The sequence below is a fragment of the Myotis yumanensis genome, unplaced genomic scaffold, assembly GCF_028538775.1.
Source record: "Myotis yumanensis isolate MYYU_CA2020_CCGP unplaced genomic scaffold, mMyoYum1.0.hap1 SCAF_5, whole genome shotgun sequence".
Lineage (NCBI taxonomy): Eukaryota > Metazoa > Chordata > Mammalia > Chiroptera > Vespertilionidae > Myotis > Myotis yumanensis.
In genome coordinates this window covers 75,638,667-75,658,707 of record NW_027223756.1, presented here as the reverse complement: position 1 = coordinate 75,658,707, position 20,041 = coordinate 75,638,667, and the positions used below count along the sequence as shown (strand labels likewise).

General features: G+C 43.4%; 1 protein-coding gene across 3 annotated transcripts in view; it reads left to right on the top strand.

Moving 5' to 3' along the window:
- The first annotated feature begins 591 nt into the window (after window positions 1-591).
- Window positions 592-20,041, top strand: part of EPHX2 (epoxide hydrolase 2) — a 70,465-nt gene continuing 51,015 nt past the window's right edge. For all 3 annotated transcript variants that reach the window (XM_070415570.1, XM_070415571.1, XM_070415569.1), the window contains exons 1-2: window positions 592-785; window positions 18,796-18,880. In XM_070415570.1, coding sequence (XP_070271671.1) covers window positions 685-785; window positions 18,796-18,880 — 186 coding nt within the window. In that variant the 5' untranslated portion in view covers window positions 592-684. The remainder of the gene's footprint in view (window positions 786-18,795; window positions 18,881-20,041) is intronic.

Below are 20,041 nucleotides of genomic sequence, written 5' to 3'. Positions count from 1 at the left end.
GGTATTTTGGGCTTTAATTTTAGGCGACAGGTGTTTCATCCGGAAGTGCAATTCTAGCCCCGGCTCCGGGTGCCTGGAAGCGGTGGAAACCGAGTCCGTGAGGGCGTGGGTACTGCAAGGAGCCCTCAGTGGGACGCGACCCCGGCGGGACCCGGTCAGGGAGCGAGCCCGGAGCCATCGGGCGGCGGGGCGAGGGGCTGACCAATCCCAGGGCAGAGGTGGGCGCCTGGACGGGGCTGGAGCAGGGGGAGGGACGCAGGATGAGAGGGTCTGGCCAATCCCAGGGCAGGGGCGGGCGGAGACGGGTGCCTGGGCGGGGCTGGGGCAGGGGGGCGGGGCGCAGGATGAGAGGGCCTGGCCAATCCCAGGGCAGAGGTGGGGCAGAGGTGGGCGCCTGGACGGGGCTGGGGCAGGGGGCGGGGCGCAGGATGAGAGGGCCTGGCCAATCCCAGGGCAGAGGTGGGGCAGAGGTGGGCGCCTGGACGGGGCTGGGGCAGGGGGCGGGGCGCAGGATGAGAGGGCCTGGCCAATCCCAGGGCAGAGGTGGGGCGGAGGGCGCTGGGCGGGGCTGGGGCAGAGGACCAGGGGGGACTGGATCTGGGAGTAACCCGCGGTCTGCAGCCCAGACGCGTCCACACTTTCTGCAGCGCTGAGTGTCCCAGGGGAGGCTGAGGCTCGGGTGCCATGGCGTTGCATGCGGTCGTGTTCGACTTGGACGGGGTCCTGGCGCTGCCATCGGTCGCGAGCGGCCTCAGCCGCGCCGAGGAGGAGTTGGCATTGCCCAGGTAAGGGCACCGGGCGCCGTGGGGGGCGGGAATCCGGCTTAGAAGTTGCCGTTCGGGATTTCCAGCCCTCCGTTCAGAGCGCTGTCGATTGAGAGCCCCGCGAAAGGAGGTTAAAACAATTACTCAGCTCTAAACCAGTACGTGTAAGTAGATACAGTGTCTTCCCAATGTTAAGAAATTAAACCTCTCCAAGGACTCCAGAATTGCCCGCTAGAGGCAGAAAGCTGTTCCTGAAGAGAGAGGAATTACTCGCGGAGCTGCCTGCTGTCCGCCTGATTCTGTGCGATGGAGTGGATCTTAGAAACTGCCCTGAGGTTTCCAAGAGAAAAAGGTTCCGTGCCCTGCAGTTTTACCGATAATAGCAAACTAGAGAAACAGCTTCAAAACCTAATCCTCGGGAAATGGCAAACTAGTACGCAGCACCACTAACCCTGTCTTTCAGAATAATATTTCAGTGACATTGGAAAATACGTGTTAGGTGTAATAAGTGAAAAGGACAGACCCACCGAAATGTCAAACTACTTATGCAATGTGGTCTCAACTATGGGGAAAAAGCTACATGTAGAAAAATGTTTGGAAGACATATCCCCAAATATCTTTGGGTTTATTAATCCCAGGTGGGATTATGAATGATTTCCTTCATTTGTCTACTTTCTTTGTATTTTCCAGTTTTCCTACTTATGAACATAGGTTGCTCCTACAGCCAGAGGAAAGGAAAGCATATTTATTTTAAAAGGTAAAAAAGAAAGATCACCTTGGCAACACCCAAAGAAGAGTAAATTCTAAACTACTGGCAAGAACAAGGAGTAGGGTAGAAACTTTGAGAGTTCTGCTCCATCTAAGGAATTCTTGATTCTTGTGATGCCAAAGACCAACAGGGCCTTTTAACCTGCTATTCTTTTTTTTAAAAAATATATTTTTTTTATTGATTTCAGAGAGGAATGGAGAGGAAGAGAGAGACAGAAACATCAATGATGAGAGAGAATCATTGATCGGCTGCCTCCTGCACGCCCCCCCCCCCCTCCCCGCACTGGGTATCGAGCCCGAAACCCGGGCATGTGCCCTTGACCGGAATCGAACCCGGGACCCTTCAGTCCGCAGGCCAACGCTCTTTCCACTGAGCCAAACCATGTAGGGCTAACCTGCTATTCTTATAAAGATTTCTAAAAGACTAGTGTCTGCAAACACACCAAGCCAAATTATGTTGGGAAATCTGGAGCAACCCTCACTTTCGCAGATGTGGAAACAGGCTTACCAAAGAGGTGAACTTGATCACACAATGCTTATATATTACAGTTGATTAAAAAAACAACAACTTTGCTTTTCTGTAAGATATAACATTCCAAGACAGTCTCTTGGTAAATAATAATCACTGTAAAATGACATAAAAGAATGTTAGAAAGCCCTCGCTGGTTTGGCTCAGTGGATATAGACCTTTGGCTGCAGACGGAAGGGTCCTGGGTTCTATTTCGGTCAAGGGCATGTACTTTGGTTGCAAACTCACATGCAGGAGGCAACCAATTGATGTGTCTCTCTCATATGGATGTTTCTCTGTTTCTGTCTCTCCCCCTTCTACTCTCTCTAAAAATTAATGGAAAAATATTTTCAGGTGAGGATTAACAAAAAACAAAAAGAACAATATAAAGCCCATATTGTTTAGATTCAATGCACAATTTCAATATGTAGAGAACAAATAATATGCAAGACTTTAAAAACGCTATTCCTGGCTTATCAGAAGTGTGCCTTGAACATTGGAAGCAATTCATAAATTCCCAATGTGTGGACCCCAAACACCCAGAGTACTACTGTGGGATGCCCCCACAAGGAACCATTACTCTTGGCTTGCCTGACTCTTGCTACACCTGAGAGCTCCCTGTTTGAATTTGGTTCTGAATTTTTGCAAGTTCCTCCCTAGGGCAGGTTGAAATTTCTAGAACATCTGTTGTAATAAAAAATGGATGTGTACATATAGAGCATAGTTACTATTTGGCAAAACTTCCCATGTAATTTCAAGCATATTAAGTATGCCTAATTAGTTTGAAAACTTTTCTTTTATAAGGAGAGAGAATAAATCCTTGAGGTATTCCAGGCCCCATTGGAATACCCCAAAGTCATCTCTTGGTTTAAAAAGTCTCTTAAAATTTAAATTTGAAAGGCTGTCAGACTTCACCAAAAGACCATAACATAAGCCTTTTTTGAAAACCTGAGTAAAACAAACACATGTTTTGTGGTAATAACTTTAAAAGACATTCATTAAATTTAAACTGGTTTTAATATTAAGTACTTTGTTCAGCCCACAGAATCCTGCTTAATTTATATAAGTATTTTAATCTTTTTAGGCTAATAAAATATTACCTCCTAGTTATACCATTTGGAAGCAGAAAATGCACCACTCATATCACATAAATCCTATACATGTAATACAAGGATAACTCACTTTCTTCCTTTTCCCTTGAAAATGCATTTCTATACTTTATATCTTCTATTATTAAAATTACTAGGGGCCTGGTACACGAAATTCGTCCATGGGTGCGGTCCCTAGGCCTGGCTCGATCTAAGTGTGAGCGTCTGGCGTGGAAGGGCGGGTCCCAGCTGACCTCTGGGCCCTGGGCAGTACCTGGGCCCCCAGACTCTCACCCACCCCCCTCCACCTGAGTCATGGCACCCGAGTCCCCACGTAGAGATGCGGTGAGTGTGACTGGACGTCACAGGCTGGGGCTCAGTGTGGGCCTCTGGGCTGCCCAGCGGTGCCACACGGAAGCTGGGCGGGCAGCACGCTCTCTCCCAGCCGGCCAGCCTCACAGACTGGCTCCTGTGCGAACCCATGGGGAGCCCAACCAGCCCCTGTACTCTTGGCGGCTGCGGCCAGGCTCACCCGGAAGAGGCCGTGCATGGGTACAGGGTGGGCTTCTGGTGGGCGCCTGGCACCTGAGCGTGGGGGGGTTGGGGTGGGGGGGCTTCCCCGGTGTGTGAGCCCTCGTGTCCCGGGGGGAGGGTAACAGGGAGAGTGAGAGCGAGCTCAGCGGACACTCTGCATTCTCACCACACCTCCATCCCCATCATCCCCGCCCCCAGGTAGCTGGGGAGAGGTTGCAGCATGTGTCCTGGTTGCCCGCCATGTTCCGCACCGCCCCCTGGTGATCAGTGCATATCATAGGGAGCAGTCAAACCCCGTCAAACTCCTGATTGAGGGGACAATTTGAATATTAGGCTTTTATTATATAGGATATACTGGTAATTTCTTTCCAACTTACTTGAGTTTTTAACTATTAGAAACCTCAGTTTCCAATGATAACCACGAAGTAAGCAGTCAGTATTTCCTAGATTGACTTTTATGAACATATTGCATAACCTTTAGAAATGGGTTCCTCTGTTGGCAATTACACTCACTTTCAAGAAACACACCTCCAATAAAGCACAAGACATTCATCAACAGCACCAATTCCACTCTACAGCCTTTCTTCAATAAAAACCAAAGCAGGCGAACTTAAGACTTGTCTAACAGTCAGCGTCTCAGTTTTTCATGTTATTTCAAAATACCTAGATATTCAATAACTTTTATCAAACTTACTAATTTAGGAAGGAATAGTTGAAATAAATTAAATGGATTTGCTCAGATATGGCTAACGTTGTTTCTGTTTGTTTTTTACCTCAACAATTAGGCTGCCTGCCACCCAAATGTTGGCGACGGACAGGCAAATCCATTCACCCATTATTGGAATGTTTCTTTCCATCATCTGTGTACGTTTTTCTGGTTTATAGACAGTACAAGCTTAGGGTTGCCTCTGAGAGCCATAAAAGCTTGGTTATATGGAATCTGTCCATTTCCCTTTGTAATGGTAAAACAAATCTAGCTGCAGCATCAGCTAAATAATTTCCTTTTGCTTTCATGGTGGCAGCTTTAGAAGTCCTGGAATTTTGATAATTGCCAACTATTTTAATTTCTCTATGGCCTCTAACAATTTTGCAACCTGTTTTCCATAGCTACTGTCAGTGTAAACATTGACTATTTGATCTTTGGCCACTGGATAAGCCTGAGTTAGAACAATTAGGCTTTTGGACAGATTTTATTCAGGTAAATAAGAACCTTTAATGATGTCCACCATGGAAGTTATTGCATATCCAGCCTGGTAACATTCCTGCTTATCTTTTCCATCTGGAAACCAAATTAAGTCAGCATTATTAAGGAGTTTCCTATAAACCATTGCTAGAAATAAGGTGGTTGGTAAGCAAAATGCCATTGCGGATGTCTTTATCCTGTAAAGAAAGTAGCAATGTTGCTGGGTTAAGACTGTTACATGAAGTTGAAATGATTAGGTGCAGAAGGCAGAGCCAGTTGGCTGACAGAAATGTAAAATGTGATGAGAATTCAGTGGAGATTTAACATAATGGGGAACATAAAGGAGAGCCCATGACTATCTTTTGCGTTTGTTTGCATAATATGTCTACAGCATAAATGGCTGTCGTGCAGGGAGGGAGCCCTTTGGCTACTGAGTCTAGTTGATGACTATTATAGCCTGTAGGTCTATGATCGCTATAGTTTTTATATGTAGTAATGAAAGAAATACCTTAAAAAGTTAGAAAGTTTATAATTAAGGTGTCCAGAGTGGAAGTTTTAGATAATTCTTTAGAGATTATTAAGCTTGTTTATTTTCTGGGTGCCACTGAATTAGATCAGGTCAGTTTGTTTTTAATAAGATATACAGAGGCAGGGCCATTCATGAAAAATTTGGGACCCAATTATGACAATACTTAGTCAAACCCAGGAATCCTCTAAGCTACTTTCTTGTTTGCAGAAGAGGACAAGATACGGTTCCTCAGGGTTAATTAGCAGCCCATTTTTGGATATTAGATAACTGAAGTATTTTGCCTGAGATAGACTGAGTCAGAACCATGTCCCTTTATAGCTAGCTGTTGTAATAAGTAAATTGTGTCCTTTGGGGAGTCTAGTAATTTTCTAGAGCATAAAACTAAATCATCCACGCTTTGGATGAGAATGGATGCTCTAGGAAATTTAACATCATTTAAATTAGATTTTAGTATCTAAGACAATAGATAGTGTTAACGTAAAAAAAACCATTCAAACCTGTAAAGAATTTTTGTGAGTTTATTGGAGCCAATCTGTTGACAATTGCCAGGAAGCAGAACCTCGAAAAACTGAAATAATGCTCCAGAGAATGGCAGGTTACATCTGTATTTATACATTGCAATCAAAGGAAGGGATGTAGGTGAGTTACATGAAATCCATTGGTGATAGACTAGAGAAGTGGGAGAAAGCAAAGTAGGGGGTGGGGGGGAACCCCTGGAATTAGATAAAAAGCAAAATGATAGACACATACTTAGGTTGGTGCAGGAACAATTAACATGATGATTTGTGTTATCTGTCCTGGCACCCAAAAAAAGGGAAATTACAAGTTACCCAGACATTTCAAGGGTATCCTATATTATAAAAGCCTAATATGCAAATTGTCCCCTCAGGCTGTCATTTGACCAAGAGTTTGACCGCTCGCTATGACGTGTACTGACCACCAGGGGCGGTGTGGAACATGGCGGGCATTGGCTACACAGTGCTGGCAGTGGGTGACAGTGGAGGAGCTGCCAGCCCCGATGGGCCCCAACGAGAGCGGGACCGCAGTGGGATGGTGGAGCAGGTGAACAGGTAGAACCAGGCCAAGGCTGTTGTAGATCACCCAGCAGGCAGGTTGGTGGAGCAGGTGAGGGGGCAGTGCCAGGCCATGGCGGGATGCCAGGTGGGGCTGCGAGGCTGGGGGCACAAGCTGTGGCCCGATCTCCGCAGGCCACCCCAAGGGACCCCCCACCTGTGCACAAATTCATGCATTGGGCCTCTAATGTTATTATAGATGGAAAAAGACAGATAGGCCTAAACCAGTTTGGCTCAGTGGATAGAGCGTCGGCCTGCGGACTGAAAGGTCCCAGGTTCGATTCCGGTCAGGGGCATGTACCTGGGTTGCGGGCACATCCCCGGTAGATGTGCAGGAGGCGGCTGATTGATGTTTCTCTCTCGTTGATGTTTCTGGCTCTCTGTCTCTCTCCCTTCCTCTCTGTAAAAGATCAGTAAAATATATTAAAAAAAAAAAAAAAAAAAGACAGATAGGCTCAGGGTAAAGGTTGACCTTGTCAGTGTAGATACCACTGTAACTACCCACCATAACTGCTTTTAGTTAAAGTTTAATTTCAAACCATCCTTTGTGGCTACTTTAGGTCTCTGAGTTTGCAAGACTGCCATGAGCTTGTCAGGTTAGCAGGTGGCCCCTTTTGTCCGCAGTAGCACTCTTTGTATATCCCTGGGGCATTACTATTCAGGTAAACTTGTAGTCTTCCCAGGTGAAAGTAAAGAGGTGTTAACTGTCTTTTTCTACTGGAATACTGAAAAAGGCACTACATAAATCTGTTACTAAAAAATATTGGCAATCTCCAGAAATGGCTGATAATAAGGTATATGGATTTGGAACCACAGGATATCTGGGAATAACTATCTTATTTTTAGCTCTGAGAGCTCATACGAATCTCCACCTTTTTCCATTTGGTTTCTTTACTGGAAGGATAGGAGAACTACCGGGGCTTGTGCATGGAATTATAAGCCACTTTTAAAAAGTAATCTTCTGTACTGGGCTTAATTCCAGTTTGTGCATAAAGGATATTGGTGATTGGAAAAGGCCTGAAGTTGCATTGGAACATCCTGTAATGAACGTTCAGTTCCTCTTGTGAAGGGAGGTTTGCTTTGAAATCATTATTTTCCCAGTTAGTATGATTAGATCTCCCTATAAAGTGCACAGAAGCTTTCCTCTGGCTTAGTTAGGTGTGGTCAAGAACAGATAAAGTAGCTCCAGTATTTCAAGGGCTTTAGTAATTTCTCCTCTTTTTTTTATAGTAATTTTAATTTCTCCTAAACTGTTAGTAAAGAGAAGGGGAAATGCCTGGTCATAGTCCTCAGAGGAGCCCTCTGATTGCTTCTGTTTTTGTGTGTTTTTCTAAATCCCATGCCAGTTTCCTATGGTTTTCAAGGTGGACAGACCTCTGCAGGAGCTTTCCTGTGAACCTTACTTAGTAATTCAGTGGCCTTTGCTCCCAGAAACCAGTAGGTATATCAACTAGTATAGGTTAGAATGGCCAGGGTTACATGTTCTAACAGTTTAATCAGATTTCTCTGCGAACCCATCAGGGTCCCGGAGAAAATAGGGGAACAATTTCTGGTTTCTCTCTGCCCGAGACCAGCTATTCTTCAAAGGGAGCTGCTAGAATCCTTGGGCTATCCTTGTCTGAATTCCTATTTTTATGTTCCCTTAGGACTCAGCGGTTCTCAACCTGTGGGTGGTGACCCCTTTGGTGGTCGAACAACCCTTTCACAGGGGTCGCCTAAGACCATCCTGCATATCAGATATTCACATTATGATTCATAACAGTAGCAACATTACAGTTATGAAGTAGCAACGAAAATAATTTTATGGTTGGGTCACAACATGAGGAACTGTATTTAAAGGGCCAGAAGGTTGAGAACCACTGCCTTAGGTCCATAGGGAGTGGTAGTGGAGGAGATAGAGAGAGAAGGGGAAGGAAAAAGGGAGAGGGAGTGCAAGTCAGGACAAGGGAGCTCAGAGAGCAAGTATAGTGGAGGAGCTGTAGAAGGGGATAATGGGGTATTAGCTTCAGAAGCCTTTTTTAGTTCAGAGACAGTTTCTAAAATTTCTTATTAATTTATTTTCTTCCTTTTTTTAAAGAAAAAAAAAGAATTTATCCACGCTCCTCCTAGAAGTTTCTAATTTCCCAATCAAGATATGTTTCCCATTCACTCCGTTTAATTATTATTATTATTATTACTATTATTATTATTTTAATCCTCACTTGAGGGTATTTTTTTCATTGATCTTTAGAGAGAGATTTGAATGGAGGGAGGAAAGAGGGAGAGGGAAGAGAGAGAGAAACATCTTTGTGAGAGAGACACATTGACTGGTTGCCTCCCAAATGGACCCAACCAGGGCTGGGGATTGAACTTGCAACTGAAATATTTGCCCCTTGACCAGGATTTAAACCCGTGACCCTTTGTCCACGGGCCAAAGCTCTAACCACTGAGGAAACTGGCCAGGGCCATTCAGTTTAATTTTAGAGCCAGCATTTTTCTAATTTTGCAGGTGAGAAAATTAATTTAGGTGTCCAAAGAAAACTGCATTTTAGTCATTTTAACTCGGGGGTGGGGAATGTCTGGCCCACAGGTTGTATAAGACCCGTGAAATCATTTGGTCTGGCCCTGCCAAGGCATTAGGGGTGAGTTAATTAAACGTTTGACCAAATATAGCAGCTTATTTTTAAAATATATATATATTTTGTATTGATTTCAGAGAGGAAAGGAGAGGGAGAGAGAGACAGAAACATTAATGATGAGAGAGAATCATTGATCGGTTGCCTTCTGCACGCCTCCCACTGGGGATCGAGCCCGCAACCCCAGGCATGCGCTCCTGACCAGAATCGAACCCGGGATCCCACAGTCCACATGTTGACGCTCTATCCACTGAGCAAAACCAGCTAGGGTCAGCAGCTCATTTTTTTTTTTTTTAAATCTTTATTGTTCAGATTATTACATTTGTTCCTCTTTTTTCCCCCCATAACTCCCCTCCTTCCAGCTCCCACCCCACCCTCCACCCTCACTCCCCACCCACTGAGTTCATCCATAGGTGCATGATTTTTGTCCAGTCACTTCCCACATCTCCCACACCCCTTTTCCCCCAAGAATAGTCAGTCCATTCCCTTTCTATGTCCCTGATTCATTATAGTCACCAGTTCATTCTGTACATCAGGTTATTTATTCACTTGATTCTTAGATTCATTTGTTGATAGATGCATATTTGTTGTTCATAATTTGTATCTTTACCTTTTTCTTCTTCTTCCTCTTCTTAAAGGATACCTTTCAGCATTTCATATAATACTGGTTTGGCGGTGATGAACTCCTTTAGTTTTTCCTTATCTGTGAAGCTCTTTATCTGACCTTCAATTCTGAATGATAGCTTTGCTGGATAAAGTAATCTTGGTTGTAGGTTCTTGGTATTCATCACTTTGAATATTTCTTGCCATTCCCTTCTGGCCTGCAAAGTTTCTGTTGAGAAATCAGCTGACAGTCGTATGGGTATTCCCTTGTAGGTAATTGAGCCTCTTTCTCTTGCTGCTTTTAAGATTTTCTCTTTGTCTTTTGCTCTTGGCATTTTAATGATGATGTGTCTTGGTGTGGTCCTCTTTGGATTCCTTTTGTTTGGGGTTCTCTGCGCTTCTTGGACCTGTAAGTCCATTTCTTTCTCCAGGTGGGGGAAGTTTTCTGCCATTATTTCTTGAAATAGGTTTTCAATATCTTGCTGTCTCTCATCTCCTGGCACTCCAATGACTCTGATATTAGTCCGCTTAAAGCTGTCCCAGAGGCTCCTTACACTATCTTCACACTTTCGGATTCTTTTTTCATTTTGCTTTTCCAATTGGGTGTTTTTTGTCGAATCTTTGGTTTGATTCTTGTGCTCCTCTGGTCTGCTATTGGGTATAATATTCTTTATTTCAGTCCGTGTATGCTTACTTTCTAATTTCTTTATCGTAGCATCGAGGGTCTCATTAGTTTTCGTGAGGCTCTGCACAAATTTATGGCAAGCCCTCAAAATTGCGATTCTTAGCTCCATATCCTCCATTTCTGTCATGTTTTTTTGTCTCCGCATCTTTTATGCTTTCTTGGTGCACCCCCTTGTGGTCTCCGTGCGCAGTCTTGTTCTAGCCAAGCCTTAATTGTTGTAGTTAACACTAGAGGGATTTGACCACCAGGCCGACTGGCTGTGGAAATCAGCTGTGGGAAAACTTCAGTCCTCAGGGGAGGCGCTAGTCCAGCCCTTGCCTGAGGCGATCGGCAAATGGCTGCGCGCAGGGTTTGGGCGGGGCGGGCTCAACAGGGCGGGGGGGAGGGAGCCGCTATGGCCGCTCTCAGTCCGCTCTCAGTCCGTCCCCAGGGGCTCTGCCTCTCTGTCCCAGCAATCGCTGCAAACCTCGGAGGGGCCGTAGCCAGACAGTCCCGCTTCTCCCGTTTGAGTCTGGGTCCCTAGAGACTCGCCCGGATCTGTAGCCCAGAGTCTGAGACTCGCTCCTGATTGAAAACGACAATCGCGCCCTCAGCCGCCAGCCCGCTTTGCGCGCGCACCCTCACCACCGCCCCGCCGTACCTTTAAATTTTCCACACTGCGCCTCCGCTGAGCGTCGGAATGCTGTTGTTTTTGCTTCTAGTTGAAGAGACTCTCCTCAGCCAGCCTTCCCGTGGTTCTGGTTGATGTCCGTTCCGACTTTTAGTTGTATTTTTGAAGTGGTTGTCCACGGCGGCAGTCTCCGGTGTTTACCTATGCCGCCATCTTCGATTCTCTCCAGCAGCTCATTTTTAAGTTGATAATTTTGTATGGCCCGTGAATGATGTTATAAATATCCAAGTGGCCCTTGATAGAAAAAAGGTTCCCTACTCTTTTTATGTATAAGATATGATTTCTAGTTAAATCTCCCCATTTCTGTAAAGTACTTGCAAATAAAGGCTTCCTACCTCTCCAGAAGTATTAATGAGGGCTGGTTTTAGGGAGTTTCTGGCCTTGAAGGCACAATTTCCCTTGTTAATTTCAGTTCTGTTTTGAGATTTGTAGAGTCTGTACTTCAGACTCTCAGAAAGCAATTGCAATTGAAAAGCCAAAGTTAAAAACTAGCCACCCATTTCTTCCTCCAGTCTGGCATTAGCCTAGGTTCTGTCAACCTTAACCTTAGTTCCATCTCGAGGATTTTAGAAAACTCTGTGGACTCCAACAAAAAAACTACTAGATTTAATAAATGAATTCTGCAAAGTAGCAGCATACAAAATTAACACCCAGAAATTGATGGCATTTTTATACACCAATAATTAACCCTCAGAAAGAGAAGGTAAAAAATAATGCTATTTACCATTGCAAAAAAATTTATATATATATATATTGCAAATTAGGCCCAGACGCCTGTAACGGGTCACGACCAGACAGGAGGAGGTTTCCCCATGCAGGTGAGGCCTGAAGTGGAGACAGAGACAGGGGGCTGGCAAGCCGCCACGGCCCAGCTCGGACCAACCCCCCACCCCCCCCACCCCCAACTTGGGGCGGACAGGAACAGGGAGAGGGGGCCGGCCCACAGCCTCCAAGGCTGAGCACAGGGCCAGAGAGGAGACGTCAGGAAGCAGCGCAGCTCCCTCCCCGCTCCTGTGGAAGCAGCACTGCTCCCAGCAGCGCCGGCTCCCATGGAAGCAGCAGGCCACCTACTGCGCTTGTGCGATATTGCACAATGGGCTACAAGTAATAATAATAAGATACCTGGGAATAAACTTAATCAAGGAGGTACTTGGAAAGCTACAGGACCTTGAAAAAATAAATACAGGAAGATTCAAATGGAAGAATATACTGTGTTCATGGGTTGGAAGAATTAACATCATTAAAATGTCCAAACTACCCAAATCTATAGCAATCTATAGGTTCAACACAATCCTTATTAACATACCAATAGCATATTTCACATATCTACAACAAATACTTCAAAAATTTATATGGAACTAAAAAGACTCCGAATAGCCGCCATAATCTCGAGAAAGAAGAACCAAGTAAGAGGGATCAAAATACGGAATATAAAATTGTGCTACAAAGCCGTTGTAATCAAAACAGCCTGGTATTGGCACAAGAACAGGCATATAGACCAATGGAATGGAACAGAGACCCCAGAAACTGACCCAAGCTATCGAGTATAATGGTCGTATGCTCAATATTTGACAAAGGAGGCAAGAGCATACAATGGAGTAAAGACAGTCTCTTTAATAAATGGTGTTAGGAAAATTGGACAGGTACATGCAAAAAAAACAAAAACAAAAAACACAAAGAAAGACCATACACAAGAATAAACTCAAAATGGATAAAAGTCCTGAAACCATAAAAATTTTAGAAGAAACCATAGGCAGCAAAATCTCAGACATCTCTTGTAGCAATATGTTTGCCAGTACATCTCCGAGGGCAAGGGAAACAGGAGAAAATAAATAGGACTACATCAAACTAAAAAGCTTCTGCACAGTAAAAGAAACCATCAACAAAATGGAAAGGGATCCCATTGCATGGGAGAAAATATTTGCCAGTGATACATCTGATAAGAGGTTAATTTCCAGAATATATAAATAACTCATACAGCTTAACAAAAGATAAACAATCCAATTAAAAAATGGTCAGAGGACCTAAATGGACACTTCTCCAAAGAGGACATACAAATGACCAAGAGACATATGAAAAAATGCTCAAAGTCACTAATCATCAGAGGGATGCAAATTAAAACTGCAATGAGGTATCACCTCATACCTGCCAGAATGGCTACTATTAATAAGTCTAAGCGATGGACACAGACAACAGGAGTGAGGGTGAGGGCAGAACTGGGTGGATGAGGGGACAATGGAGGGATAAGAACACATTTGTAATACCTTAATAAAGAAAAAAATAAGTCAACAAACAAGTTCTAACGAGGATGCAGAGAAAAGGGAACCCTCGTACACTGCTGGTGGGAATGCAGACTGGTGCAGCCACTATAGAAAACAGTATGGCAGTTCCTCAAAAAATTTAAAATGGAACTGCCGTTTGACCCAGTGATCCCACTCCTGGGAATATATCCTAAGAAGCTGGAAACACCAATCAGAAAGAATGTATGCACCCTTATGTTCATAGCAGCATTATTTATAATAGCTAAGATCTAGAAACAGCCCAAGAGCCCATCAGTAGATGAGTGGATAAAAAAGCTGTGGTGTATCCACACAATGGAATACTATGCAGCTGTAAAAAAGAAGGATCTCTTACTCTGAGACAGCATGGATGGACTTGAAGAGTATTATGCTAAGCAAAATAAGCCAGTTAGAGAAAGACACATATCACATGACCTCACTAATATGTGGAATCTAATGAACAAAATAAACTGATAAACAAAATAGGTCCAGAGACATGGAAGCATGGAACAAACTGAGGAATCTCAGAGGGAAGTTGGGGTGGGGTGGGGGTGGGGAGTGGGAGTTGGGTGGAAGAGGTCAATGGCGGGGGGGAGGGAGAGGAAGGGACATCTGTAATATTTTCAACAATAAAGGTAGATTTAAAAAATAGTAAAAATGTAGCTGGAATAAAATTAAGGCCGCTTACCTTAAAATAGGGAGGCCTGGAATTCCAAGTGAAACTCACCCAAGTCCACTCAATGCAAAACGATGAGCTTGTGGGGGGCACAATAGACCCCTTGCTGGATACCAGCACCTGGTCTGGGTCCACGGGGTGGTCTTCAGAATCCTGCCACCTTACGCCAAGTAAATGTCAGTGTAAGAAACATTCAAACCTATAAAGAATTTTTTGTGAGTTTTTTTTTGAGCCAAACTGATAAAAAATTGCCAGGAAGCAAAATCTCAATGGATTGGGAAAATACTCCAGAGAATGGCAGTTTTGCACCTTATTTTATATATTACAACCCAAAGAGGAGGCGTAAGGGGGTTACATGAAATCCATTGGTGAGAGATCAGGGAGGCGGGAGAAAGCAAAGTGGAGAGGATGGAGGGTGGGGAGGAAGAAAGCAGCTGCTGCGATTAGATAAAAAGTAAAATGATAGACACATACTTCTCTTACATAATTAACAATTAACACGAAAACAATAACAATGAGAGGATTTGTGGTTGGGCGGGGTGTGGTCCGGATAAAGGGAAGTTACCCTACATTCCAAACGTGTGTTATGGTGATGTAAAAAGACAATAGGCTCAATTAAGGTGAAGATTCTGTTAGGGAAGATTCTAGCTAGGACATGACTACCTGCCACGAACTGCTTTTTAAAAAAATTTCTATTGTTGACATTATTACAGACGTCTCCCATTTTCTCCCTTTTTGCCCCCTCAATTCCCCAGGCCTTCCCCTTGCTATTGTCTGTGTCCATGGGCTATGCTTATATATGCATATATGATTTTTGGTTAATCTCTTCCTGCCCCCAACACCACATGCGCGTGCACACACACACACACACACACACACACGCACACTCAGATCTGTTATTCTGTTCCACGCATCCATACCTCTGGACCTATTTTGTTCATCAGTTTCGTTTGTTCTTTAGGTTCCACTTATAAATGAGATCATGTGATATTTGTCTTTCTCTAACTGGCTTATTTCACTTAGCATAGTACTCTCCAGGTCCATCCATGTTGTCTCAAAGAGTAAGAAATCCTTTTTTTTTTTTTACAGCTTCACAGTATTCCAATGTGTGAATGCGCCACAGGTTTTTTATCCACTCATCTACTGATGGGCACTTGGGCTGCTTTCAAATCTTGGCTATTATAAATAACACTGCAATGAACATAGGAGTGTATATATTCTTTCTGATTGTTTTTTTGGGGGGTTTCTTAATATATATTCCCAGAAGTGGGATCTCTGGGTCAAATTGCAGCTCCATTTAAAAATTTTTGAGGAACCTACATCCTGTTTTCTATAGTGGCTGCACCAATCTTCATTCCACCAACAGTGTATTAGGATTCCCTTTTCTCCACATCCTTGCCTGCACTGCTGTTTGTTGATTTATTGATGGTAGCCATTCTGGCAGCTGTGAAGTGATAACCTGCAGTTTTAATTTGCATCTCTCTGATGATTATTGACTTTGAGCATTTTTTTTATGTGTCTATTGGCCATCTGTATGTCCTCTTTGGAGAAATGTCCAGTTAGGTCCTTTGCCCATTTTTAAATTGGATTGTTTGTCTTCCTGGTGTTGATGTGTATCAGTTCTTTGTATTGTTTGGAAATTAAACCCTTATCAGATGTATCATTGATGAATATGTTTTCCCATACCGTAGGTTTCCTTTTCATTTTGTTGATAGTTTCTTTTGCTGTGCAGAAGCTTTTTTAGTTTGATGTAGTCCCATTTGTTAATTTTTTCACTTGTTTCCCTTGCCTAGGCATTGTGTCTGTGTAAATACTGCTACATGAGATGTTTGAGATTTTACTGCTTATGCTTTTCTTTTAGGATTTTTATGGCTTCACAACTTACATTAAAGTCTTTTATCCATTTTGAGATTATTCTTGTATATGGCTTAAGTTGATGGTCTAGTTCAGTGGTTGGCAAACTGCGGCTCAGCAAACCACGGCTTGCGAGCCACATGCGGCTCTTTGGCCCCTTGAGTGTGGCTCTTCCACAAAATACCGGCTCTTCCATAAAATACTGACTTCTGCACATGGGCCACGAAGTTTCAATCATACTGTACGTGCGCGCCCGCATGTGGTATTTTGTGGAAGAGCCACACTCAAGGGGCCAAAGAGCCGCATGTGGCTCGCGAGCTGCGGTTTGCCGACCATGGGTCTGGTTTCATTTTTTTTGCATGTACCTGTCCAATTTTCCCAACATCATTTATTGAAGAAACTGTCTTTACTCCATTGTATGCTCTTGCCTCCTCTGTCAAATATTAATGGAGCATAATGGCTTGGGTTGATTTCTGGGGTCTCTGTTCTGTTCCATTGACCTATATGCCTGTTCTTGTGCCAATACCAAGCTGTTTTGATTACAATAGCTTTGTAATATAGTTTGCTATCTGGTATTGTGATCCCTCCATCTTTGTTCTTCTTTCTCAAGATTGCTATTCAGGTTCTTTTTGGTTCCACATAAATTTTTGGAGTATTTGTTGTAGATCTGTGAAATATGCCAGTGGTATTTTAATAGGGTTTGTGTTGAATCTGTAGATTGTTCTGGGTAGTTTGGACATTTTAGTTATGTTAATTTTTCTTATCTATGAACATGGTACATTTCCACTTTTTTGTGTCTTCCTCTATTTCCCTTTTCAATGTTCTATAGTTTTCCGAGTACAGGTCTTTTACCTCCTTGGTTAACTTTATTCCTCGATATTTTTTATTGTTGTTGTTGCAATGGTAAATGGGATTTTTTTTTTAGTTTCTCTTTCTGAGGGTTCATTATTGGTGTATAAAAATGCCATTGATTTCCAGGTGTTAATTTTGTATCCTGCTACTTTGCGAATTTATTTATTATATATAACAGGGTGTTGTTGGGTTTTTTTTTGGAGTCTTTAGGGTTTTCTATGTATAATATTAGATCATTTGTGAATAATTACAGTTTTACTTCCTCCATTCCAATTTGGATGCCTTTTTATTTCTTCTTCATGTCTGATCTCTGTGGCTAGGACTTCCAGTGGGAAGAGTGGTGAAAGCAAACATCCTTGTCTTGTTTCTGACCTTAAGGAAAATGCTTTTAGTGTTTTCCCATTGAGTATGATGTTGGCTGTAGGTTTGTCATATAGACCATGCACTGCTTTTGGTTAAAAAGTTTTAAATTTCAGACCATCCTTTGTGGCTATTTTAGGTGTCTGAGTTTGTAAGGCCACGACCCAGGCCTCCCCTGAGCTTGTCAGGTTTAGTATGTGGCCCCTTTTAGTCCACAGGCCTGTGCTGACTCTTGGCGGCATTGAATTGCAGTACACTCCCCTGTTGTTGGCCAGTTGGGGTGGAAACAACACTTGCCTTCTGCCCCACACTGCCACACCCAGGTCTGTTTAGCTTCCTTCTTTGCAGCCTCCCCCACTCACTCTTACCAAAACACTCCCCAGGGGCGGCAAATTACTTTGCCTTCAGTTTATCATAGGACAGATCTGCTGCTTTCATCTGCTCTCCCCAGTACATTATCAGCTATGAATGTATGGATTCAATATGTTAAGAATCCCTTTGGGAGATAGGTAATGAGTTTTAGATATAATGGTAAGTTTCAATTGTTCAGTTGTGTGAAAGTCACTAACAGATTATTGTAGTCAATAGTGTGAGATTGCATTTCATGTATAGGTTAATGATTTGTGGGAGCCTGAGGAGGTTTCGAAATATATGCAATGTAATCTGATTTAAAATTATTACTGGAGAGGGAATGGAGAGTTATGGTTTAATGTATGTGTACAGAGTTTCAGGTTGGCAAAGATGTGAAGATGAAAAAGTTCTGGAGATGGATGGTGGTGATGGTTGCACAACAATGCGGATGTATTACTTAGTGTCAGAGCTGTACACTTAAAAGTGGTTAAACTGTGCCTGGACAGTGTGGCTCAGTGGTTGAGCATCGACCTATGAACTAGGATGTCAAGTTCAATTCCCAGTCACATCACATGGTCGGGTTGTGGGCTGGACCCTACTGGGGTCATGCAGGAGGCAGCTGATCAATGATTCTCTCTCCTCATTGATATTTCCCTTTCTCTTCCTCTCTGAAATCAATAAAAAAAATATATACTTTTTTAAAGTGGTTAAAATGGTCAGTTTTATGTCATGTATGTTTTACTACAACAAAACATGATTGCTAAATTTCCAATTCTATTGAAAACTAAAATCAGCATTTTATTTATAACTATTTTCTTTTGATGAGGAGTTTTAAGGTTTGTCTCTTTTAGCAACTCTTAACCATACTGTTCATTACATCTACATTGTGATGGGCAGTTAGACAGACATGAGCAGAGCAAGGACAACAACCATGTACAGAAGGTCACCAGGGTGGAAAGCCCCAGGTGCCTAGCAATGGGAAAAACTGGGAAAATCAGGACTTTGCCCTCAGGGTAGCCTTTCCTCCCCTAGCATATGGCTGGTCATGAGGTTTAGACCCCCTGACCTTTCATATTGCTGGTCACGTGTTCGGAACCTCCTTAGACCTTTCCTCCCCTGGCATGTTGCTAGTCATGTGGGTTAGGACCCCCCCCCCCCCCCCCACCACCACCTAGAGAGGGAATGAACAGGGGGGCCAGAGAATAGCCCTTAAGCATTAAGCCCCCAGGACATTGAGGTTCTGACCCTCAGTAAATACATGTAGGCATCAGGTGTATTTCAGCTCCAGCATCATCCTTGCTTTGCTCATGTCTGTCTAACTGCCTACCACAGATCTAAATAGTGTCTGTTCCCATTTGCCAATGTGATGAAGTCCTTGGACATTTATGACATGTGTCTTTCAGAGGCTTTCTCAATGAAGTTTTCAAGAAAGGAGACCCGGATAGTTCCAGTTTCCGTCTCATGAGGGGAGAGATCATGTTTTCCCAGGTAAGGGACACCCTTGAGAAGGCATTCAGTGCCTACGTGCCCATCTCCCGCATCGACCATGCCCCTCTGAGGGCAAAGCCGTGTCTGCTTTACCCATGTAACCCTTATGCCTTTAACTCACAAGACGGGCTGGAAGCCCAGTGTCGCGTAGGACTCCTTCCACGTCCTGCATGGAGTAGGGTTCAGTATCTGAAAGAGGGGCCACACACAAATGAGAAAGAAAGACACGAGATAATTTTGCAATATCGGGGGATCAGGCGGGCAAGTCCAACTCAAGGAGAGGGACTTCCACCTAAGCTCAGGACACTCTGATCTTTTATTGAGGTCAGGGTAGTCTTTAGGGTAAGGAGGTTTCAATGACACACAGATCAGCAGATAATTTCCAGGAATAGACAAAGTATCTGATTAGCTCATCAGTAGATGATTTCCAGGAATGGGCAGAGTATCTGATCAACAATAATCAACAAGGATCTACACAAGTATCTAAGGAATTAAGTGAACTAAGGTGGGGGTGATGCTTTAGCTAGATTAACTGGGTGGTGTCTTAATTAACTGGGTGGTACACAGCCCTGACCTTTGCTAGGACTTTCAAGGGCTACCAGCTTTTGGGGGGTCTCTGTCTAAACTCAGCTAGTGAAGACAATGGACTCCGACACCCAGAGACACACAAAAGGGACATTTTAGACTAGGTTATTGTCTTTTGGGGCCAAGCAGAGAGACATACCTCAATGAATGGGGAATTTTCAAACTTTTCAAGGTCTGTTCCAGGGAGTTACAATAGCCAAAGTAGCTTTTTAAAAAAAAATTGTGGTAAAATATACATACCATAAAATCTACCAACTTGATTATATTTAAGTATACAGTTCAGTGGTGTTAGTGTAGTCATATTGCATACCATCCATCTCCAGAACTCTTTATCTTGCAAAATTGAAATTCTATACCCATTAAACAATAGCTTTCTTTTTCTCTCTCCTCACCCTGTAACTGCTACTGAACTTTCTCTTTTTATGTATTTAGCTACTGCAGGTGCCTTATGTTTTTGGAGTCATGCAATATTTGTCTTTGTGTAACTAGTTTATTTCATTTAGCATAATGTCTTCAGGGTTCATCTGTGGTATAGCAGGGGACATGATGTGCTACCTCATAGGAGGGAATTATACT